The sequence below is a fragment of the Ciconia boyciana genome, chromosome 9 (genome assembly GCF_034638445.1).
Source record: "Ciconia boyciana chromosome 9, ASM3463844v1, whole genome shotgun sequence".
Taxonomy (NCBI): domain Eukaryota; kingdom Metazoa; phylum Chordata; class Aves; order Ciconiiformes; family Ciconiidae; genus Ciconia; species Ciconia boyciana.
Window position 1 is genome coordinate 13,695,330 of NC_132942.1, and position 25,065 is coordinate 13,720,394.

At 39.7% G+C, this 25,065-nt stretch overlaps 1 protein-coding gene across 1 annotated transcript in view; it reads right to left on the bottom strand.

Moving 5' to 3' along the window:
- ATP10B (ATPase phospholipid transporting 10B (putative)) overlaps positions 1–25,065 on the bottom strand; it is a 54,571-nt gene that overhangs the window by 23,519 nt on the left and 5,987 nt on the right. Inside the window, exons 2-8 of the mRNA XM_072872286.1 lie at positions 19,859–20,063; positions 15,586–15,671; positions 11,893–11,999; positions 8,288–8,419; positions 5,386–5,513; positions 4,009–4,261; positions 2,855–3,090 (exon numbers count right to left, since the gene is read on the bottom strand). Of these exons, the coding sequence (XP_072728387.1) occupies positions 2,855–3,090; positions 4,009–4,261; positions 5,386–5,513; positions 8,288–8,419; positions 11,893–11,999; positions 15,586–15,671; positions 19,859–20,063 (1,147 nt within the window). The remainder of the gene's footprint in view (positions 1–2,854; positions 3,091–4,008; positions 4,262–5,385; positions 5,514–8,287; positions 8,420–11,892; positions 12,000–15,585; positions 15,672–19,858; positions 20,064–25,065) is intronic.

Genomic DNA, 25,065 nt, shown 5'->3' on the forward strand with positions numbered 1-25,065 from the left:
AACTTGGCATTTATTAAGGAAAAAGTCAAAACCAACAAATTGTACGATGCCAGCTACTGGCCTTTGGACTTTACATTTATTTTATGTAAAGCAGGGGTTTTTTGCTCTTGCATTTTGTTGATCTGAAGAAGCTGAGTCTCACAATTTCATAGTGAGGACTGTGTGTGACAATCATTGACTGACACTGAATACTTCAATACTTTTATTTTAACAGAGCCATTTATCCAGAAGGGCTCTGCAAGCCTTAAATTAATCAAGTTAAATAGCAATCTTTGTGTCTTCAATCACACATTGTTCAAAGATGGATTTTTCTTAAGAACTTTGACTACTGAGATACACTCAGGCCCACGATACTATCTGTATAACTGGAGTACTCAAGATGCTCCAGATTTGTCGCAAAGTACAAATGCATCACGCAAGGTGATATAAGTTCCAAAGGACAGGAACCAGAGACACACAGAAAATTTTACTATCCCCATTTTATTAATAGGGAATTGGCTTGGCTGGTAGAAAAAGATACTACTATGCATCATTTGAAGGATATCAACATAGAGGACAGCCTCTGGGCAATACCTCAGTGTCTCCATTTTTATTATGTCCTCATATTTGTCATAGAGGTTAAATGATTTACCCAGATAGAGTGATGCCTATTAGCAGCTAAGGCTGGTTTTTCCATGACAGCAGCTTAATCTTCCTCTACAAAGGAGATGTTTGATACTAGTTCCTTAGATATTGCTTTTACAGTGGGGAAAAAAAAAATAACATCGCAGTTTGTTTATAGAAGAAAGCAAAGAGGCCTGGCAGTAAAAAACATATTTGGGGAAATATACTGGCATGAAATTCCTTTATCACACTTCGAAAGTCATGATCCATAAGAGGTTCTCAAAAGTCATGACCCATGGATTCTCAACAACCCATGGAGAGGTTCTCAACATCCCATGAGGACTGGGCTGGAAAATGCTAGGATAACAACTGACAGACCCCCCACATTCCAAGAGCAGGAGTACTGACTGATATATACTACATGACAGAGGAACTGAATGAGGCAAGTAGGATCTTATAATGCACTTACACTACTTTGCCAAGAAGAATAACTGCAGAAAATAAAGTTCTGAGAATTCTGTATTTATTAGATCTTTTAAAAAACCAAAATTTGGAAGAGTTTTCCAGGCATTTAATTTTAATTGCAATTCTAATTTTGAAAGTGTTCGACCTTCTCCTAGAGTCCATAAAAGCCTTTTCTGAAATGTCTGTTAAAAAATTTTCAAAAAGAAAAGAATAGTCTGACTTTAATTAGGTTGTGTTAGATTTTGGGAAGTTTCAGATCTAAAATTCAGCTGAGTCTAAGATTTTCCTAGAATTGCAATGAAGAAATGTACTTCCAAGTCAGTACTCGAGGTGAGGCAGAGGCCACCTAGCTACTGAAGGGGGACAAGGCTCTTCAGCATCTTGCAGAGTTTGACATCTTGTGGGGTTTAAGACTTTATTCTGATAAGCCCTTTTGGCTTAATTTGTATTGTCTTTGTGAGAAGTGCTGGGGGTTTTTTGCCTTTAAAAATGCAACATTTACCTTTTGACACACTAACTCCCAGAACTGCTCTAGAGAGTGCTGCTTGGCAATGTTGCATGCACAGCGCAAGGGTGGCTGAACTGTGTTTAACAGAGACGATTTGTTGCAGTGCTAGTAGCAGAAGTAGTTTGTGGCTTTCTGAGCTATGTTCAAACTCAGACTTCAAACCCATACCCTCTTCCTAACCATCATCTCCTAGGAGGACCTGTACCTCCTGTTTCTGCTAAGCCAGGCCCCAGATTCACGGCCCTAGCTCCTCTTGCACAATACCAGACCAGAATCCCCACCTCACTTTCCTTGGCATTTTAGTGTACCAGAAGAGTACAAAAAGCTCATTCCCCTTTGTGCAAAGTACCTCTTGCTGTTAGGAACCACATCCTCAGTCCTTGGACCCCAAATTCATGTCTCCTCCTCCTATCAAGCAACTATCACAATAACTCGCCTTTGTACCCTGTGCTGGTTTTGGCTGGGATAGAGTTAATTTTCTTCACAGTAGCTGGTATGGGGCTATGTTTTGGATTTGTGCTGAAAACAGTGTGGACAATACAGGGATGTTTTAGTTGTTGCTGAGCAGTGCTTACACAGAGTCAAGGCCTTTTCTGCCTTTCATCCCACCCCACCAGCGAGCAGGCTGAGGGTGCACAAGAAGCTGGGAGGGGACACGGCTGGGACAGCTGACCCCAACTGACCAAAGGGCTATCCCACATTATGTGACGTCATGGTCAGCATATAAAGCTGGGGAAGAAGGAAGGGGGGGACGTTCGGAGTGATGGCATTTGTCTTCCCAAGTAACCGTTACATGTGATGGAGCCCTGCTTTCCTGGAGATGGCTGAACATCTGCCTGCCCATGGGAAGGAGTGAACGAATTCCTTCTTTTGCTTTGCTTGTGCGCATGGCTTTTGCTTTCCCTATGAAACTGTCTTTATCTCAACTCATGAGTTTTCTCACCTTTACCCTTCCGATTCTCTCCCTCATGCCAACCAGGGGGAGTGAGTGAGTGGCTGTGTGGATCTTAGTTGTCAGCTGGCATTAAACCATGACATGCCTCCACTCCTCTGCTGCAGTCTTTGCTACAAGGACCCAGATTCCCAAACCCTCACCTAGCTCCCCCCTGACTGCACCTGCACACTCTAAGCATGGACCCCAATGCTTTGTCTCCCCCTTCCTTCTCTTAGCTCCACCAGGTCTTGGATTTCTCCTGTCGACCTGTTGGCTTCCCATCACAAAATCCAACAGAAAGAAGAACTCCTTAAGATGTGTTAGCTCAGTCTGCTTGTACTCACAATGGTACTGCTGAATGCCACTTGAGACTGGTTGCTGTCACAACGACCGAGTGACCTGTTCCTTGTGTGCCCCTGAAAATGAGCTCTAGCACTCTGGCACCTCCTTAAAGGTCTTATGGTCCTCTGCTTATAAGTGGCTGGTCTCTCAATATTCATGGGAGGAAGAGTGAAGTGTTGAAGTTTTGCAAAGTCCTCATCATCTAAATCCAACTCTTTGTGAGTTTCCAGGCGCCTGGCTGTAAAAAGAGAAAATGAAACCTCACCTCTTGTTCTGTTTTTTGCATTGCTCAGGAGGAATTCCTTGGTTAGTTAAAAAAATTGAAACAAACTAAACCAAAGCCAAAACATCTCAAAAGCCAGCACCACAAAACCTTCACTATCGACTCCAGTTTCTGGCAACTCCCACTCTCCAATGTTTATTACTGCAAGAAAACAAAAATTCTTTTTCAAGGTGGTTAGTCACTTTTACGAACTTCTGCTAATGCTTCGTCTCTTTAGCTGCACTTTGTAGTTGACAGGAACAGGAGAGTGAAATATGGAAATTCATAAATTTGCTAATGTTTTCAGTCATAGAGCACAAACACCTTTTTGGCAGCTGCTTGCCAGCTTAAAAAAATCCTTCGCACTATGTAGAGAGAGAAAGTAGCGACCAAGAATGGGCCTGTGTCAAACCCCCAGATTCAGACCACTGAATGGCAAGAGACTTCAGATACGGACTGCAGCTACGGTTGGCTCAAGAAAATGTGTAGCTGTACCTTTCAGATCACACAGAAGACTATGGTAATTACTTTTGGACCCACTGAGTTTAATTACTAACTAATCTCAGTTTGTGAGCTTATAAAAGGTTGGCTGGCATTCATTTAGAAATGAAAGGGAAAATGTTCTCTTTACACTCTCGAGTGGGTATTGAATGCAGGGCAAAGCCTGAGATGCCTGCAGAGGGAACTGGCAAAACCTTTTCCATCTGACTTCTGAATGATTTAAAACACCTTCATTTTTGTGAATCTCTGTAACAGACGTCCCTCACAAAATGGAGATGAATCCACAAAGCTCTACATTCAGTCAGAGGGCTCAGTAGATTTAAATATTAATATTTAAATTAATAACATTTATTTGCTCAGAGAGAAAAGCAAGTATAAAAAAGTGTCTCTCACCATTTTCCTGATGTGAAAACTCAATTCCATCGACAGTACAGCGTCGGAATACCATTTTGTTTTCTGTCAGTGTCCCTGTTTTGTCTGAGAAGATATACTGGATTTGTCCAAGATCTTCAGTAATATTTAGGGCGCGGCACTGTATGGGCAAATCTGCTTCTTCATCATACAGGTCAATGTCACTGTGAATTAAGAAGACTTGGCCCAACTTGACTAACTCAATGGACACATAAAGAGAAATGGGGATTAAAACCTGAAAAAGAGATGAAGTTCTCAGTGAGGGGTGAGGCAAGTCTTATTGCTTTCTGTCAGCAATGTTCTGGCACAGGTATACTAACAATTTTCAGAGAAACAGTTCTTCCTAGAGACATAGTGTAGGACTGAACAATAATAGTTCAGGGGAAAAAAAATCCTGCACACAACAGCAATGGATAAACAGGGACAATAAGTGGCAAATTTAAGACAAGATTCCTGGGTCTTTCAGAGGATGCTCTTACAAAGCACATTTTCTGGATTGAGGAGCATGCTTACTCTTACCCTCCTGAAACTCTGAAAGGATGCACTAGCACAGACTAACTCTTAATGCAAAAAAGTTTCACAAGCAATTGCTTTGCACACAACACTTCCCACCCACTAGCTTCCCTGCCCTGAAATAATAATGAATTCTTAAGATGCACAAATATTCTGTTTCAGTAATGAAGAATAATCCCCCTAAGGAATCTCTGAGCAGCTCTGAAAGTTATCTTCACATTTCATTCTTATTAAAGAAATTCTGTTCACTTAAATCTCAGCAGTTACATCAAGAAATCTGAAAAATAAATGTGATTTTTTCCCCTGTCCCATAATATATTCTCTCCCAATTAGTCTTAATCAGACTTAGATATATGAGCATCCTACTTCTAATTCAGCTTCTTTCCTAAACCAGCTGAACGATACCTAGTTATTATTGCCCACTGGCAAAAATGACAATTTTTGTTTCACTGTTTTCTTGAGATATTAAGTGGCATCCTCATTTTGGAATTCTGGACATAGGCAGGAAAAAAAAAAGCTGACATTTGGTTGTAAACATCCTCTTTATTGCATATGCTATTCTGGAGTTATTCTGGAGTTATTTAAAGATATAATACACATCCTTCCTATCTATATCCTTGTGGGATTTCAACAGCAAGAAAGAAAAATCTGCAGTTAAAAAAAAAAAAAGAAAAAAAGAAGATACATTATTTCATACTTGGATAATTTGAAACACTCCTAGAAAATTTTCAAATAGGATTAAGAAGGTACTGCACAGCTATTAGTTAATATTAATTGTTCATTAGTAATTATATGCAGTTTTAAATAGCTTCTTCCTTGGAGGTAACAGAGTTTTTTGTCTTTTACCTGCAACAGGATTATCATTGTCAAGAACATGTAGAAGCCAGCAAGAACTGGAGACAGAAAATTGCCACTCTCATCTGGGACATCATAAGGTGGATGCTCTGAGAAGTTTCCAGTCCAAATGCCATGCCCTGTAGGAATGATATACAATACTGAAATACACTGAGCAAGAAGGTGATTGACAAAGCTTTTGAAATTTGCAGATATGGACTGCTATGATAATTAAAAAGAAAGAACATTTCCAAAGCAACAGTCCCCAAGCAATGCTGTAAACCTATTGGAGAATGCAAAGTATCTGCAGAGCTCTGTAGCACATGCACATAATTGATATGCTAGTAAGAAATCAGCAGTCATGGATATTTTTATTCACCTCTCCCTCAGCAGGTGTTCCCCAGGGCTCCTAGCTCTGCTCAGAGCTCTCCTCGCTCTATTTCTTGCTGCTGGAGGACTCCATCTCTACCACCTATCTTCAAAAATCCTCAGTGCTGAAGACTCCCATTCCTCTTTCTAACAGAAAGAAAACTTATAACCTTTACATAGACAAACTGAAATCTTTCTTATCCTTCTTGACCATTCTTGATTTCCATCTGTCTTTGTTAGATTTGACAAACCCCCCTATAATTCAGTCTGGGCAGCTCATTTTTACGTTCCCTTCAATTAAGTCATACCCCAAAACTGCTTCTTCCCCTGTGTCTTAAATATCAGTAGATATTGTGCTACTACAACAAAGCCTCCGGTTCAGGACTTACCAACATCCCATCACAATTACTTTACCACCTTTCATACTGCCCTTACTGAAATAAACTTTGCTCAAGGATGTTACTAAATTTATAGCATCAGAAACTTCACACAGGGCTAGGACAAACAACTCTGTTTCCCTCATTGCATCATTGCTCCAGATGCCTTTTACCTGCCAAAAACCTCTATTAGCCCACTTCTCACATCCAGCTCTGGTAAAACTTCTATTAGCACCAACTAAGCAAGCAGTTGTTTTGCAGCATCTGCCTACTAAAATGCTGCCAAAGGAATTCAAATTATTTCAGCAATACTTTCTGGCGGCTAGAGACCACGATCACATCTGAGCAAGGACAACTATGCTCTACAAGCCACTTCTTACCCCAATTTCTCACTGTGTACAAGAAAAATACTGATAACCAATCCACCAGTGATATTTCTTCCTAGAACCCTCCATTCAGACAAGGTTGCAAAGCAACAACTCATGGTAGAGCTACAGGACATTTTGAATGGACGAAAGCTAATGGACTTGTTACTGTTTTGCATGTTTCACGTAGACTATGAACTTTTTATTTATTTATTTATTTTTTAACCTGAGCAGATAAGTTGTCTTTTAAATGCTGTTTTTTTTCATGTGAGACCACTTTAAACCTTGAATTAAAGGACTTTATTACTCAAGGGCCCCTACACACTAGACAAAGACAAGTCTCTAAATCTACATAACAGCAGCCAGGAAACAATGAAAAGAAAGTCTCTCTCTCCCTCACACAGAGCTCAGCTGTCAAACTGAAATCCCATTTCTGTGCCAAAAAAGCCCACTGCAACATGAAGCAGCAAAATTAAAAAAGTGATTAAGTCAGTTCAATTGTTCATCTTTTTGGTTGGCCCTTACTTCTAATGGTATTACACTGATGACTGGCTGGTGTGTCTCATCACATGCCTCCAGGGGATGTTCAGGAAAACTTGACAGGGTCACACACAATTTGACTTTGTCGCTACAGAACTAATTCAGAGCAGTAGCACTAAGCAAGTTATCACCGAGATGGAACAGATGAAAAAGAAAAGGGGCTTTGAACACAAAGCGCTCATGGAAGCCTCTGTTATCTCTTTAAAGCAGTAACCCATTCAAAAGTCAGTGGGCTTAAAATTTGGCTCTTTCCTCGGGGTTAGGAGATCGTATTAATCCTGACCTGCCTGGGCAGATTGCAATCAGAGCTGGAAGGCAAGCAGGTGCTTACATGCAGTGAAGGTGATGTTTTTGAGATTAGCAATCTAGTAAACTCTAGTCAGCTAACCCCAGTTACCACATCCAAGTGTGCTCACGTGAAGGTAGGCACTGCAAGGCCCCCAGAAAAATGCAGGCTATTCCTGCCTAAACAATTAATCCATCTCACAGCCTGCTGTAAAGGGGCTTTTGAGAAGGAAGGTAGCTGTGGCCTCACATTTAGGCCATTTAGGAAATGGCCTCAAGTTGTGCCAGGGGAGGTTTAGACTGGATATTAGGAAATTTTACTTCACTGAAAGGGTTATCAAGCATTGGAACAGGCTGCCCAGGGAAGGGGTTGAGTCGCCATCCCTGGAAGTATTTAAAAGCCGTTTGGATGAGGTGCTTAGGGACATGGTATAGTGGTGGTCTTGGTAGTGTTATGTTTACGGTTGGACTTGATGATCTTGAAGGTCTTTTCCAACCTATACGATTCTGTGATTCTGTGGAGACTGTAAACTGGATGAATTAGTCATGTGCAGCTCATGGGTTATAAATTGGGTAGCTCTGGCTGACATCAACCCTGAACAGAGGAAGATGTTACTGAAATGAGCTACATAATTTTACTTTTGTTGTTATACACAAGGAACAAACATCCACTCAGGAAGCACACCTCAACTGGCAAGTGCTGATTCCTGTAATGCAATAACTCAGTGGCTTTCACTTGCTTGCTTTACACATATTTTACCACAGTGGAGATGGGTCTTATCTGAAGCATTTATAGCCATGGATGAGTTTTATTCCATCTGAATTTCTCAGATTTACCATTTTACTTTTGTCTATTGGGAAGACCCCAAGAGCACTCAGCTCTAGATCAGATCTCACTCCTGTCTATAAGATCAATTTTAACGACCATTTAGAAACAAAGCAATGAAACAGAAGAAGATTTTTGTCAGTGCTTCATACCTACAGCTCCAACAAGACACATCACAAACAGGAGGCCCACACATAAGAAAATATCCATATTCATCCGTCGCTCTATCTTGCTGCGCTTGTAACGAGGACCATTGTTATTTAGCATGGCCTTAGTTTCATGACCTTCAAAACACAAATGGATGTCATCATGTTCATGTAATATTTTGTAGGTTTTTGGGTTTTTTTTTAAAGTATTTCTCTCACAAAATGAGAGCAGGATGCTCATGGCAAGACAGCAGCTTCAGTAGGACCACAAAGTTTATATAAACATTCAAAAGCAAAATCTCCTTGAGAATAAAAGGAAAAAGAACAGTAATGTTATATTTTGGATTTTACAAACAACTTGATTAGGTGCTATACAGATTCCTGAAACCCACATTTGAATATTTTTCAGCAGCTATTTAAAAGCCACTAGACACATTTCATATATTAACTTAAATAAAATCCAACATGTCAGATCCAGCAGTGAAAGACACTAATGTTATTTAGTTTTTCACTATGTGGTTGTAAAGTGCTAACAAAACAGTAGGACAAGAAATAAAAAAAACCCCAATCCTTAAAACTTACTGAATTAGAATTGAGCTGGTATATTTGTAATGGAAAAAGACGAGTGCTGTAAGGAGCCAAGAAGCAGAAATTGCTTTTTCTATTCTATTAATATTATCTAAACTGTGGCTCCACAGTTGGGATATCTGGATACCATCTGTTGCTATATTAAATGGTATCTTTTATGTTTATTTCTACAGTCCTTTTCCCTGAAAATACAGACCCTGAAGACTTGTATTTAGTTTTCATTTGTACGTGCATGATGTGTGTGAGAGGGACTGTTTTTCAAGCTAACTTTTGGCTTTCTCTAAGGAAGTGATTTGAACCAAAAACTGGAAGTTAGGTGTGATTCAACCATGCCTGCTGGATTCATTCCAGGTTTACATCAAAGGTTATTAACTGAGGCAGAGAGCAAGAGAGAAAATTACTGTCCAGCCTTATGTTGAGGACATTCACCCAAGAGCTGGGACTCTTGGCTTCCTGTTCCAGTGAGTATGTAATTATTTACACAACCTGGAGCTATGTCGGTGGGACCAGCTTATACTACCAATGCTCCTTCCTTTCCAACTCATGTCTATATACATACCCACTTGTTCCACATAGTCAGGTATTCAGGGTACAACTTGTGAAGCAGGAGACGTATGTTCACTCCCATACAGGCAGAACTGAGAACAAACCCCAAGTCTTCCCTTTGGTGAACAAATGCTCTAATCACTGAGTTACACAGGAGGGTACTGCTGCCCGCAATTCTGTTCCTCCAGCAGCTGTGTGAATCTTGTTCCTCACTTTTCTTTTTTGTCAGGCTTAATAGAATATTTTGTGTTGAAAACAAAACAAGGCAAAAACCTCTAATCCCTCCCAGAAATTCCTTAAGGAAATGTTGATGGATTTGTTTCAAGAAGAAAATGGGAAGAAATTTATTTCAAAATATCAGCTCTATCATTCCCTTCCACTTCAGCTGACCAACAGGAAAAGGACACATCTGTAACACAGATATCACTTTACAAGAAATAGAGTATCAGAAATAAGAGGAATAAGCTACTTTGTTCTCTTCTAATCATCACAGTTTCATATGCTGGGCAACACAGCACCTCACCTACCACCCCACTAGTACCTTCTTTCTCTATTTGTGGATGCTGATGGGTTTATCTAAAACTTCATTCTAGTACTTTATTATTTGAAAAGCGTGTAATTCTTGGTGTTGTCCCTATCAAAATGAGAAACCTATGTTGGCTGTTGCTCTGTAATGAGGTTTTTGTGCATTAGCGCTATTGCTTTGTGTAGAACCATTTGGGTAGCCATGAAAAGTATAACCATATTTGGGTCAGATGAGAACTGCACAGGCTAAACAATCATATTAAGTGATGGCTGTACTCTTCACAAAGGCTTCCATTAGAAAGTAAGTTTGAGGAGTAATAGAGTTATAAAAATGGAGAATGTGCCATCTTATTATGTGACTGATCTTGACTGTTCAGAAAAGGTCACAGACCATGATTAAAAGCCAGAGTATAATTGATGTCAAAGAACCCTAGAAATTAAGCTGGTACTGGCTCAAGTGAGTCTCATTTTAGAATAAAAAGAATAAACTTTTATACTGACATTAACAATAAGATGTCAGTTGGAAATTGAATTGAAGACTTACTCAGATCAAAGACAACATATCTTGAGAATGACTTTAAAACTCGAACCTTTGCTACTAGCAGCTTAAGCAACATTAATAGAGATCCACATTAGGATCTGTGCTGGTGGTCAAAGGAACATACTGGGAAATCTTGACTAAAGAGAAGAAAAATCGGAATCCTAACAGGAGAAGGGAAGACAACTTACTCCAATTCTAAAGGGAATGATCCCTACAGAGTTTTTTACACAGTAGTTACTTCCAAAAAATGAGTGATGAGTTTGGCTCTGGCTCTCCTCCTCCGTCTGGTAGGCACCATCCTTACATGTGGTGCTCAGAGAGACAGGCTATGAAAGACCCACAAAGTAAAGGCTACTTTGGAAACATATGGGACTATAGTTATTTAGAGTCCACTTCTGCAGTAGTGAAATAAATCGGTCAGTTGTCAAGTAAAATAGTCTGGATTGTGGAGACTAAGATAAATGACTCTTGCAAAGATGGTGACTTCTATTTTCTCTTAGGTGGCTCAGCCTTGAACCCCTTGTTGCTGATTAGACAAAACGGGTGACATTACTGGAAAGATAAAAATAACCAATAATGGGATTAATTGTTGTGTTTAAATTGACTTTTGCTTAATCTACAAATAAAGAGGGTAGCTGATAAGAGTCTATCTGAAGCAGAAGAGGGCACAGCTGGCAAAGCCAATGAGAAATCATGCTCACTGAGTAAAAGCAGTGGTAACACTCCAGAGATAAAAGATACTGAGAAAAAGATGAGCTGACCCACTGCTGAACCTGGCACTGCAGCATTTGATCTGGACACTGACACTGTATTGCTTGGTTCATTTCTCTAATGCATGAAATTCATGGTTGCATGGACACACTACGTCTGTGTCAGCACAGACCTGTGCTGCTGCTGCTGCCTCTTCTGTCACCTCCAGCTGCAGTTCTCACTGCCTCCTGTTGCTGGCACTGGCACAGCTTGGCTTTGTAATGATTGTTTTTTGTTTTTTCTCTGGGTAGATCTTCAGCTGCATCAGTTTCTACCCTGAGGAGCCAGTGAGATCTCCCTTAGGGCAGCCATGTAGATTTTATGCCAGATGGAATTAGTATTATAATCAGAGCTGCACAGCTGAGAGTTAAACTCACCTTAGCAATTTTTTACTTGTCTGGATATTTTTGCAAGATATCGGAAAGATAGCAAGATATTTGACATACACAAGGGTAGTGTCACTTGCCAGAGATCCAGTGCAGGACTTGCTGGCTTTGGAGATGGATAATACCTTTACTTCAGAAAGTTATGTAATTTTCCTATGCACTATCAGTTCTTAAAACAAAATGTCAAATTGTGGTGCAATATTAGACTACACATATTTACTTAAGGATATTTACAGGGAAATTCTATGTTTACCTAGATAGAAAGTACATCTTACCTGCATATATAACAATTCCTATTGCAGCTTCAGTATTTCTGATTGTACATCCACGAAGCAAGAGGCTTTCAATGTTAAAACCAATCTGTTCATGGTTTGGCTGCTCCCTAGAAGAAAGAAAATAAAATAAAGCAATGCCTTTTTCTGTTCTAATATAGTATTAAACAACATTTTTGTGTGCATGTCTGTTTCAAGTTGAAATCAAGGAACTCTGAAGGCCCTATTTTGCTTGTATTGCACTCAACTTCAATAAGGACTCCAGTAAGAAGCTACAGAGAAGTCCAAGTATCTCTTAAAGACTGCTTGCATGGTGTGTGTATCATGATGTCAATATGAAGCAAGTTTGGCTTTCACTCGGTACCTTATCTGGCAGATTCAGTATCTCATAAATGAAGCCACGATACATTATGTGACTTCATTCAGATGAAATTCTTTTAGAAAGCTAAGCAGGGTCGGCCTGCTGGTAGAGGTTCAGATGAATACATCTGCACCCTGCAAGAGCCTCTGTCTGTCTGTCAGCCACCAAAGGGCTTCTTATCTTTGTGAACCTCAGTTCGCTTGAACAGTCTCCAGGCTGAGGCTCTCTTCCTCACTCTCACACTGGATGGAAGACTTTTCATCCTGCCTGAAGATGTCCCATCGCACACCAGATCCTTCTGCTAGCAGAACAGACCGATGAAAACTTAATGGAAATTATAAGGTCAGTGCTCCCTCAGGCAGGCAATTTGTTACTTGCCTCTGAAAACGAAAGCATAAAACTACTTTTGCTTACAGTTTTTATTATATACTCTGGTAGGCTCCTCCTGAGATCTTTACCAAAGCTGAGATTTTTCACTTCAGTCACTTCATCTGGTTTCGTTATGCAAATATCAGCATAAGAAAAGATTTTTTTCTAGAATATGTATCTTTTGCTACTTTCTACTTGATATTTAGCATTGCATTTACCAGTAAACTGCAGCATCACTTAAATGGAAGGCAAGGTTAGGTGCTATCTCAGGGCTAAGTACAGTCCTATGTCTGTGTGCAGCTGCACATAATTACATGACATCAAACTATACAAGTAAAAGGTTTAGGTATCAACAACCTACAGCTGGTAAAATTGTAAAAAATAATGCCAGAAACCCGTTTTTCTGGGAATCTAGATTCAGCCTTGGTGAAGTCATTCAATAGCAGCCTTCTTTCATCCCCTTGAGCAGAACTGGCTGTGGTCAGGCATGTTAGATGGATGTCACTAAGTTCTTTCTTATCATTTTTAACAGAGAGTACTGCTACCATTTAATAGCAAGGCAACAGAGCCTCAATAATTTATTAAGGGTTCTTGGAGAAAAATGTAACCTGCTCCAAGTAATTTGTGTTTACAAAATAGCTCAAAGACCAAAGACAGAAACTCCACCATCTGTTAGTAAATAATTTTCACTGGCAAGTTCTTTCACCTACCCCTGAAGTGGGGAGAGAAAGGCAGTTAACTCCATATTCCACCAAGCAGGTGAGATAATAGGCATTTCCAAAAGAGATTTCTGTTACAGACTTTCAATAGAGATTGAAGATTTTGAAGCCAGTCCTGGGTGTGTATTTGTGCGTGTTTTTGTGTGACATACCACCTACATTTCTATAATCTCAGTGCTCTTGTGCCATTTTACAGCAGGTTAATTGGAAGGATTGTTTCAATTTAGATTATACCCAGTGGTCCTCAAAGCCAGCAACCACAGCTGGCGATCAATACAAACTTGACCTCTTTTTCCCTTTCAAGGTATCACAGTAGAGGGGAAATGGCATTGCTATTAGAGGCATAATTCTTACAGGGCATAAATTCTCAAGACCAGATTAAGCACAGTCAGCGCTAATGGGCGAGAACCCTTTGGTTTACTCATGTCAGAAGGTCTGGCCATTTGCAGCTACTCCATGTGGAACACTCTCACTGCATTCTTGCAGAAACATTAACTCCTAGTTTAGCTATTAATAAACTTAACAAAGGCAGGGCATGGATAGGGATGCTGGCACATTCATACAGTTAAATTATTTGTGTAATGTGGGGCCTGCATTTGGTATTTTGGACAATTCTCTGGTGTGGTGTGGGAATCAGTGTGGACTAATGACCGCTCTGAAGAGGGCCTTGGGAAATAGATGCCCTGTATTGGAGGGTAAGGGAATTTTAGGGCATGAGTGTGAGAGACTGAAAGAGTTAATGTCTCAAACATTGTGGCGACTTGAGGCGCTATTTGCATGGCGACAGCAGGCTGTCGAGCACGGCGTGGGGGAGAGCAAGAGCGGGACGTGCGGGACGTGGAGAGCGCGTCGGAGGGTGCGCGGTTCCGGGTTCCGCCGGACCTTACCGTGTATGGCCGGAGGTCACACAGAGTTGATCTGAGGAAGGGGCTTGCAACCGCCCGAGAGACCCCTCGTGACCACCCCCCTCTCCCAGCGCCTGCACAGAAGATTGAGAACTTTCTAGAACAAGAACCATGTAAGTCCTGAAGGGGCGGACCTGGAGGCGGGGATTAGCTTATAAAAGACATGCCCCCCCCCGCCCACGATGGGGGGATTGTTATGTCTGTCATCGTTATCGCGGGATCCAAGGGTGGTGTGATACTTTTTCTTTCTCTTTCCTCCTCTCTTCTCCTTTCCTTTTCTTGCTTCTCTCTTCCTCTACTTTTCCAATATATGCAAGTTTGGGATAAATTGTGATGGGTTGCCCGGACAATAGCTCCATTGCCAAATCGCCTTTGTTCATTCGTTGAGCTCGCCAGTTCGTTAAGTTTGTCCGTTTGTGGAATTCGCCAGTTAATAAAGTTGCTGGCCAGCCTATTCTTCTGAGTCATTGTCGTGACTCTACCGACCACGCGGCTCTGCCGAGCAGACATCGGCCTTTGTCGGTACCAGAAGTGGGATAGACTGTTCCTCTGAGTCATTGTCGTGACTCTACCAACCACACGGCTCTGCTGAGCAGGGATCGGCTTTTGTCGGTACACAAACCGTCGGGGAATCGAAAAGATTCACCCCTCTTGCAACCCACCGAGTGGGACGAGACAATGAACCATGCCATACAAATTGGCCTTATAGCCAGGGAATGGGCTTAAATCTGCTAGTATAGATTTCCCTGTTATGTCTGTGCCAGAATTATTTAATGAAGAAAGAACATAAGGACCAGAGGATGTGGCTTTTTCCTCACATACATAGGTTTACACTAAAAAAAACGAAACAAAACACTTTTTTTATACTAGTCTAACACATTGGTTCATTAGGATTTTTCTTACTTGCTTGCTTTTTCTAGCTGTTAGAAGAAAATCACGTGTTTGTTAGATCCTGGATACCTTCTACCTGTGGCTGTAAGTATGAAGAAACTAAAGCCATGCAGCTGAATATCTTTAAACTTTAGGAAGGATTTACATTTAAAACCTAGCCTAGCCTAACCCTCAGGTCAAATGTAAACAAGCCTATGTCTGAATTCTGAAAAGAGGTGAAGTATTGTGAGAACAGTTTGTATGAAACAACTGCAAATTCAGTGTCAAGCCTTGGTCCTGCCTTGCCTCAAAGCACAGATTCCAGTCTACATCTTATAGTGACTTCTGAATCCAGGAATAGATAATAGTGACATCCATCAATTTCTGCAAAATATGTTTCTTCCATCCAGTTCCTCCAAGGGAAATATTAAAGTTCAGATACAAAATGCATTTATGGATAACAAATACTTACATGTACCCTTTGAATTTATTGAGATCATTGTTAGGCATTTCACAGATGATGGTGTTTTGGAAAAATTCGGGTTCAAACAAAGTATTCTGCAAGAGGAAACACACTGAGAATGAGTGTCAAATCCAATGTGTACTTGAAATGCTAAACGCTAAGAGCAGCTAAATATAGGCCACCATCATAGTTGGGGGCTGGAGCACTTGCCCTATGGGGAGAGGCAGAGGGAGTTTAGCTCATTCAGCCTGAAGCAAAGCTCTGGAGGGGCTGAGTAAAGATCTCAGATTTTCCTCTTTTGGGTTAACAACTGGTTAAATTAAATGAAGAAAATGTTGTGTATTGGACACAACATCACAGATGCCAATTAGTGAAAACATCTGTCTTCATTTGAAGTGAATGTAACAAATAGTTCAAATTATTTATGAAACAAAACCAGCCCTCGACCAAAAGCAAGCTCAGATGAAAATAATTTCAAGATTTATCAGGATTTTGAAATATGTTAGACGAGTTACATTACTGGCCAGGATAGTATAATCATAAAATAAGAGCCCACACATTTGAATAAACGTATCACATGCGAATAAGACTAAAAGCAAGACTAATAGGAAAAAAACCCCAAAATGAACAAAAAACCAAAAGAGGGAAGGCAGTAGAATAAGTTCAAACTGCTGGGAGAGACAAAACAAGACAGAGCTTTTCAGGCTAAGTGCTCACTCAAAAAGAGCTTGGAGCTGAACTAAGACACACAATTTTGCTTGATTTCCCCTGTGTTCAAGGAAACAGGCTTGGGTTTTGGAGTGCATGAAGCACTCTGGAAAGCAGACAGCATGAGAGGTACTTGACCGCCATAAGTGGGGTCATTTTCTTAACTGAAAAAATACACAAGACTTTGATTTTAGATTAAGAAACTGTAATAAAAATGGGATGTGAGAAATGTGAAAGAGAATCATTATTGCTGTGCCATAAATCTTTGAAAGAACTGAAATTCACTTTAATCCAAACTCCTCCCATTAGGAAAGCTGGAAATCAAGCCTGCTGTTGGGCCTCCCTACCTTTTTCTACAGCAAGAGAGACTTCCAGAAATTAGACTCCTTCAGAAACTGGAAATCCTGGGAATCCTTCATTGGAATTCACAAAAACTTTGCCAGACTGCAAGAGGAATTCCTTACACTGCCAGTCCTCAAGTCTCAATTTTTTCTTCACTGTACTTTAATTCTTCCATTATTTTCTCTCTCCTGTTTTTTTTTCTCTGAGCTATACATATATATATATATTTTTTTTAAAATATATAATATCTAAGTACAAGCAAGTAGTGAATCTGATCTAAAAAAAAAAAAAGTTGGAAGAAATATAAAAGCTTGATGAATATAAAGGCATTTTATATACCTTCTGACCCCCATGGCTGAATATTATCTCTTTTAAGAGACATCATTCGCCTCCGCTGAATCTTGTTCATCTCAGCAAACTCAACAGCAAAATCAGTATATATTTGGTTGTGCTAGAAATATTTGTACAACAGGAGAACAGGAAGATGCAAAATGCACCTGAAGGGCTCATTACTAATGAAGAAACCTAATAGGCTTCTAGCTAGAAAGGGGTAGAGAAGGAAGATTTTTCTCTCAAAATTTTTTCTTTTGATGACAAGAATGTTACATTTGAAAATTCAGGTTAGAAAATGGCATAAAAGGAAAAAAAAAATCCTTCCTCTCAGTCTTTTACAGGTAGGTGAATTCAATATTCCTAAGCGTATCCTAAAACAAAGAACTAACCCCAGTTCATACGTATTTCCTCCCTCCTGAAAGAGTCACACTTTATAGACACAATTAAATCTGAGTAAGTTTTATGCAGCATATAAATCACAGGACTAAACAAAGCTCAAAGAACAAGGAAGAAGTTGGCACACTAAAACCTGTACATATGATATTTAGCACACGAGTTTTTTTAGCCAATGTGCTGTTTACACTAATATGTTAAAATAACAGGGCAATATAGTTGATTATTTAAGCTCTGACTTTCCTGAGCACTGGCTATCACCACAGTCAGAACTGCATTCCACTCTGCCAATGTAACAAGACTTCATAAGTATAAACACTTCTGGTTATACAGTTTATCTATACAACAGCTCAAAGTCTGAAGAAAATAACCATGAATGGTCAGTCTGAAACATAATTCGGCATGCAGGGATTTTCTGATTTAAAGAAAGACTTCCTCATATTATAAATGACTGAGGCAAAAGTTTGCATTTTGTGTGATAGTAGAGCACTCTGTTTTCCTCTAAAAGCAAAAATACAAAACCTAATGTGTAAACTATGACTATGTGACACAAATGCAGCATTTTTATTTTTTCTATTTAAGTAGCCACTTTATTGTTTTTTGCTAAATTGCTACATATTAAAAATTTTCAGTGATTCTCAGGAAAAAAATTCTCCCTAATCATCATTGAAAAGCACTGGAAAAGGTAAGCTTTATACTATGGCATCCACAACCTGAGAAAACCCTTAATTGTGCTTGCAAAGTGATTTCCATTTGAACAAAGAGCAAGTAACACTGGAGTACAGTACCTGACCACAACTAGCCATGGAAATGGTGTACTTTTATTTAATAAATCTGGTTGCTCACTGGCAGCTGTGTCCCACCCACCAATAACCCCAAAAGCTCTTCCTAATGGCACTGCTACTAATTGCTAAATAAATGGATGTAATTCCTAGAATTAGCTGCCAGGTTTTTGGATTTCCTGTCTGCTGGAGTGATTCCAATGGAACAAAATATTCCTTTTCATATGCTACAACTCCTTAAACTTGTTCTGTGTTATTTGAAAAACTGCCCGGCTATGTTTGAAAAGATATTTACAAATATGTTGTGGTTTAACCCTAGCCAGCAACCAAGCACCACACAGCTGCGTGCTCGCTCCCCCCCAGGTGGGATGGGGGAGAGAATCAGAAGAGTAAAAGTGAGAAAACTTGTGAGTTGAGATAAAGGCAGTTTAATAGGGAAAGCAAAAGCTGCGCACGCAAGCAAAGCAAAGTAAGGAGTTCACTCCTTCCCATCATCAGGCAGATGTTCAGCCATCTCCAGGAAAGCAGGGCTCCATCATGTGTAACGGTTACTTGGGAAGACAAACGCCATCACTCCGAATGTCGCCCCTTCCTCCTTCTTCCCCCAGCTTTATATGCTGAGCATGACGTCCCATGGTGTGGGATATCCCTTTGGTCAGTTGGGGTCAGCTGTCCCAGCTGTGTCCCCTCCCAGCTTCTTGTGCACCCCCAGCCTACTCGCTGGTGGGGTGGGGTGAGGAGCAGAAAAGGCCTTGACCCTGTGTAAGCACTGCTCAGTAATAATGAAAACATCCCTGTATTTTCCACCCTGTTTTCAGCACAAATCTAAAACATGGCCCCATACTAGCTTCTATGAAGAAAATTAACTCTATCCCAGCCAAAACCAGCACAAAATGTAACAAGTCCCTAAGTCATATTTTCTTGTTTGCTTCAGGTTTATTAAACATGAGTCAAGAGAATATAGCAGTAGTGTTTGTAAAAAGGAAGTGATATGGCCTATGAAAAAAACCCGGTGATTTTAAGCATTCAGATTGAATCTCTGCTAACAATCAAACTGATGTCAAACATCAGTTTTACTTAACTTTTTGCATTTTAATTTACCTTGTGTTCCTATTCAGTTGCTTATTATACTCCTAGAAAAGACTCCATTATTTCATTACAACTTAGTGTGCCTTAGAACAATTCCTAGTTGAAGTGCCATATGTGTACCTGCCTAGCAAATGAGCAATGGTGTGTCAGCTGCAACAGGGAAGCAAAATCCATAAGGAAGCCCCCAGCCAATTTGGAAGGGGGCCATGAGCTGTCTTCCAATTTCTATGCAGAAATAATTCACTCAGTAGTAGTGGCTTTGCTTTGGGATGTGCTGTGTGCCGTGACAACCTGGGGGGTACAGATGGCTTACACATAGGAAAGACTTGCTGCAGCCCTGAACGGTGGTGCTGTGTGTTCTTGCTTAAGCATCTGCTGATGCAGGGTCCTGCAAACAACTACTGTCTGAGATAATCTTCCTTTTTATACAGCCACCCCTGTTCCAGAATAACAAAAATCTTTTGGGACAAACTGCTGCTTTCTGTACAGGGCGTTAGCTCCAACAGCAAAGTGCTTTCATAGCTGTATCAGCACAACCAGCCCGTCAGAACTGGTGCACTTCGTGTCTGGAGCTGGTGTACAAATGGGCCCAGACTAACCCTGCACTGCATGGGCTTCATTTTCAGCAGACTTACCTGGCTGGAGAACCCCATCACGACTTGTCGTTGTTTAAGGTTGGTCTCCCCATCGAGATTGGCAGTTTCCAAGTGACAGATCCCATTCTGATCAGAGGAGTACAACAGTAGGATATCGGCTGGGATGGTCTCGTTACACTGCAGCTGCACAAAATCTCCCACTCGGACATCTTTCCAGCATTTCTCAACATAAGCACGTTCTTCCCTGTTACATTAAAAACATGTCATGGGTGACATTAGGAAGGCAGGCCTCCTGGTTAGTGGGGCTTCAAAAAAGTAAAATGGGTGGTGGTGGCACATTGCTCTGTTTTTTTTAAAAGACACAGCACAACAGCTAGAAATTAATGATTTAGACACTTTCATAGTATCACTTCACCATATATCACATTCAAATAAAATCTTTACATGGAATAAAGAGAGACTACAGCAAAAGTTCTTTTTCATTCTAGCATTAGTCCTATAATCTCCACAGCAAAAGATAGAAAGTTGTTCTGACTAACAGGTGTTTTAAAGTATCTTATTCAAGAAATTTAGACATTTCACCAACAAATATTCATTGGTTTTGACTATGTGACTATTTCTCAGATACTTTCCAACAACAACATACAGAACCTGAAAGAAACAAACTGCTATCTCAGCTACACTTGTTTCAGGTCTCTCTGGTTTGTAACTCTCAAAAGGCAATTACAAATCTTGAGCTTAGTCCACAGAAACAACTTCAAGAGGTAGAATAGCAGACAAATGATCCCTTAATATTAAGCAAAAAAATGCATCTAGAGCCCAAGTTTAATGGAAAAGTTAAGATAAGAAACAAAGACCTTCTAAATTAAAAAAAAAAAAAGGAAAAAGAGCCTTGGGGTTCAAGGAAAATAAATTACTATTTCACCAACAAACTGGTGCGCAATGATTCAGGAAAGAGCAAACCTTTTTTGACATTCCCTTTTCAATTATTGATGCTTCAGCCGCCCTTAATCACCTAAGCAAACTGAAAACTGCACAATAACCTTTAAAATTAGTTAATGGGAAAACTGCATGGGCAACAATGGCCCAGTTCCTCTCTTTGAGAGGAAATTATTTTTTCAATATGTATAATTGAATTATCTTATGTCTTGCTCTGTAAGAGGGAAAATGCTCATGCTACTTTACCAGACAGACAGTGAAAGGCTTTTTGTAATGACTCAGAGTCTCATTTTTGCTTAAGTTTTTAATCACCCTCATCTATTGCCTGAAGAATACTGTCTTTCAATTAAGTGTTTTTATCATGAGAAGGGGAGCAGTGGTATAGCAGATAAAGTGTTTTGCTACAGTTCAGAGCACACATCCAAGCATTGCTTCAGAGTCAGGCCAAAGGCTACTTCCTGCTAACCTGCTTTCCTGGCCTCTGTAAAGGAGAGCCAGCCATGATGCTGTCCGGCAAACCCTTGCACTTGGCTGATATCCTTATGTGTAAACCAACATGAAACAACAGCTTCCTGCAAAGTTAAAGGTAGTTAAATTCTGTGCATTTCCCAGTGGCATCCACTTTTTATTCAAAAAAGAACCCCCAACCTCCTCCCATGACCTATTTAAATCCCTTTAATGCTAGATGTGAGGTGCTTACTAAATAATGGTATTACAGCAATAATTTTTCTCTTACATTAATTTGTCATTCCTGAATTTTTCATTCTTCTTTTTTCTGACTCTACTTATCTGCATGTCCTTTTTTCTTTTGCTCAACAACAGACATAAAAGACCCCACTGAAGAACAGAGGTTTGCTGTAAGTTAATTTGATGTTGCTGCACATTTAAAAAAAAAATCCAGATCAATTTCTATTTGAAAAGTATTTAAGCAGGTGCATGTTGAGTGTTTATTGCTCTGCAAAGTAGATACTAATGTTAATATAGCAAATCAACTACGTAACTATGAATCCTTCCCATGTCAAACACTCTCTGGGTAGAACTTCTTAATTTGTTTGTTTAAAACATAAAAATGAGAGTAGAGAAGCAGTTTAGAGCAAGCAGGTGGCTTGTCTTGCTATCCTAGACATTTGGATGCCGTGTATAGTTTGCATATAATGTTTGCTATGACTTCTGCAGGGCAATCCTACCTCCCTGTACGTCAACTCTTGCACAATTCTGAAATTTATAGAACACAATTCTGAGTTTTTCTGCTCACAAAATGCTATAGAAGGGCCTTGCCCAGCTGGCTGTCTTCCGTATCAGTCTAAAGAAATCAGGTTAGCAAAAATAATCCACAGAAATCACAGATTTGTAATATTTTTTCAATCATTCCCTATGAAACATACATTACACACAAAGCTTCAGGTTCTGCCCATTCACTAATTACAGAGGAGACAGTGAGTCAGAAAAGCCAAACGACCTCTTTCAGATCAGAGGAAAAGTCTTAGCACAAGGACTAGAGTTCAGGAATTGCTAGAATCCCAAACCTGCATTCAGGTGGACAAACTGTCCCTCTCTCCCAACAAGAGTTGAATTTGGTAAAGAAGCACATTTTCTTTTCCTGAAAGAACTATTCCGCTGAGCTGTAAGATTAACAATTTCCTACAGTACAAAGGTTTTCTACAACTTTGTAAAGAATTACCAATGGATGAAAGGAAGAACAATACTTCACAAGGAACCTGGTGTACCCCACAGCAGCACTGGCCCAGTTGCCTAACAAGATTTTTCTAATGAAGCAGTTTCCTTTTAGCAATTCCTGTAACTGGGAACACTGCCCATTTTCTGTTCAGTGATTAAAGTTCATAGCACAAGCTCCGGCTGCTAAATAAACAGAGGAGCTTCATAAATCTAAGATGGTCTGACGAGAAACATATAAAAAGGGCAAATGCATTTATCCAATAAAATAAACAAGATGGGGTGATTTTCAATAGGTGGAAAGCTGGAAACCTGATTCTTATAGCACGTGGCATCAGGGCTGTGACATGTCAAAGACATGATCGAAGATAAAAGTTTCTCAGTACCTTCTCTCCTTTACCGGTCAATTTATCAACAGCACACTTAAAAAGTATTCCCTTGCTGTCCTGGGATAATGGGTAGCATGATAATGCCCATCAGAGGATAGTGCAGACAAAAAGAGACAGTTAGCCTTGCATGGTCGAAGTGAAGTCCCCCAGAATTTGTTATTGGACTCATCATATCTGACCAGAAGGCCTGAACTAAATAGACTTTATGAAGTCATTTCTGGGAAGAAAGGATCATAAAAAAATCCTGCTGTGGCTGGAGATTGTGCGGGAACATGAATAAATTATTGAATTTGTGTCAACAATTTCATTTCACATTCTTGGATTCAATGAAGATAAATTTCAAACAAAAACTGGGTAAAAATGGATGGTGAATGGGAGCAAATAAAAATTATTGTTCTGCTCCCTAGAGGAGATCAAATAAAAGTCATTTTTCATGTACACTGCACAGCATGTCTATGAGTCCTAGACTGTCTTAGAGAAAGATCTTCAGAAATCTTTATCACCCAGAAGTATCTTATCAACCAATTAGTTCAGTGAGTCTTATTTCCTTGAATTACTGCAAGCTCCATCTCAGGATCCTTTGCAGTTTGAATTAAAGACATTGTTTGCTCTTCCTTTCATCCCCTAAATTGCCACTAGGTTATAACACTTAGAAAAAAAGAATAATATCAGTGTCACGAATAGACAAAACCAAATGTTTGTACTTTATCATATGTAAATTTGCTAGAATGTTATATATGAAAATTGCCCCCCTCAAGCATAATCTACTTTATAAAAAATGCTCATGTTCTGAGATTCTCAGTTCTACACAGACAACAGGTAGAATCACACAGCTACTTACCCTTTACAGTCTATTTTTGTAAATAGAAATCCCACACATTTTTAATCTATCAAAGATTACACCAGCTTTTATATGGAAAAACTTCACTAAATGTTTTCAAAGACCGCTTTATGGCCATGACCTCATGGTTAGGAGATACTGCCATAACACTTTGAAAAACTGACAACAAAGGAGCAGACTTAGGACTTGAGGAAGGCACTAGACTGGAAAGGAACCAATTCTGAAACCTGTCTATAGGTTAGAGTACAGCACAACTTGGCTGATAGTATTCCTGAGCCAGAGATATTATCTGAGTATGAGAAGGTACAGTATTGTCCGCACCAACTCATCACTGTCTTCTGCCACGTTACTATTACAGTAGCTGGGAAGGTTGTTTTTGTGACGTGGACATCAGCCCAGCAGCTTCAACAAATGATGCCATTTAGCAGCGGTCAGTCCTGTAGCAAGCCCTCATTAGCAAGCAGCTATAGCTTTTCCCCATAGCCCCAAACTCTCCCTCAGCATTTGAATACTACTTTAAGATAGCAATGAGCATCTCTTAAAGATAATGGGGGTGAGATTTTTCTAAAGTCTAATAAAATACATCTTTAATTATACCATTTTGGCATTCCAAATTCCTTAATGCTAACAATAGATCCTATCTTTTTATGTGCTAAAACTGACTATAGCATCCTAACAAGGAAATTATTCTCTCAATGATAAAAGGCACCTATATGCAACTTTTGTAATCATTTCAAGTTTATGTGGACTTTAAGTAAGTATCAGAACTTTATAAATGTATTATATGTCCATATATAAGCTTTTGGATTTCTTTTAACTCACCTTTTTCAATTTCTGTCTAGATTTCATAATGACCCGTACCAAATGAAGAAATAAAATGAAATACAAGTAAAAAGTATTTTGAGAACACATTTGCTTAGACTTTACTGGGTTCATTTTGTAAGTTATGGATTATTGTATTTAGGAAAATCTAATTTTTTTTAATACTGCCTTGAACAAAATGCTATTGCTACGATTCTGCCTGGCACCAGCTGGAATGAACAGGTAACTCCAAGATCAGTCACTTAATGACTGCTAACTGTTAGCATTAGTTTCAAAGGACTCCCATTAACTTATCAAGTTTCGGGAAGCCACAGCCTAGATGAGCTTTTTTGCTACAGTCAACTCCATCCATGACCATGTAGCTCTTGAGGTCACATGGTAGAAACCTGCTTCTCTCCAGGTTTTAATGGTGTTTTAAAAATTCAGACAGTTAGGATGGAATCTAATGCCATGAGGTCATGATTCTGCGAGTCTCTGAGCGAAAACTGTAGGTTCTCACTTATTTGCCCTCTGTCTTTAGTCATTAGCTTCTGCTGCTGTCTGCTAAACCATTGCACCTTTTCTGTGAAGCAGCTTTAAAT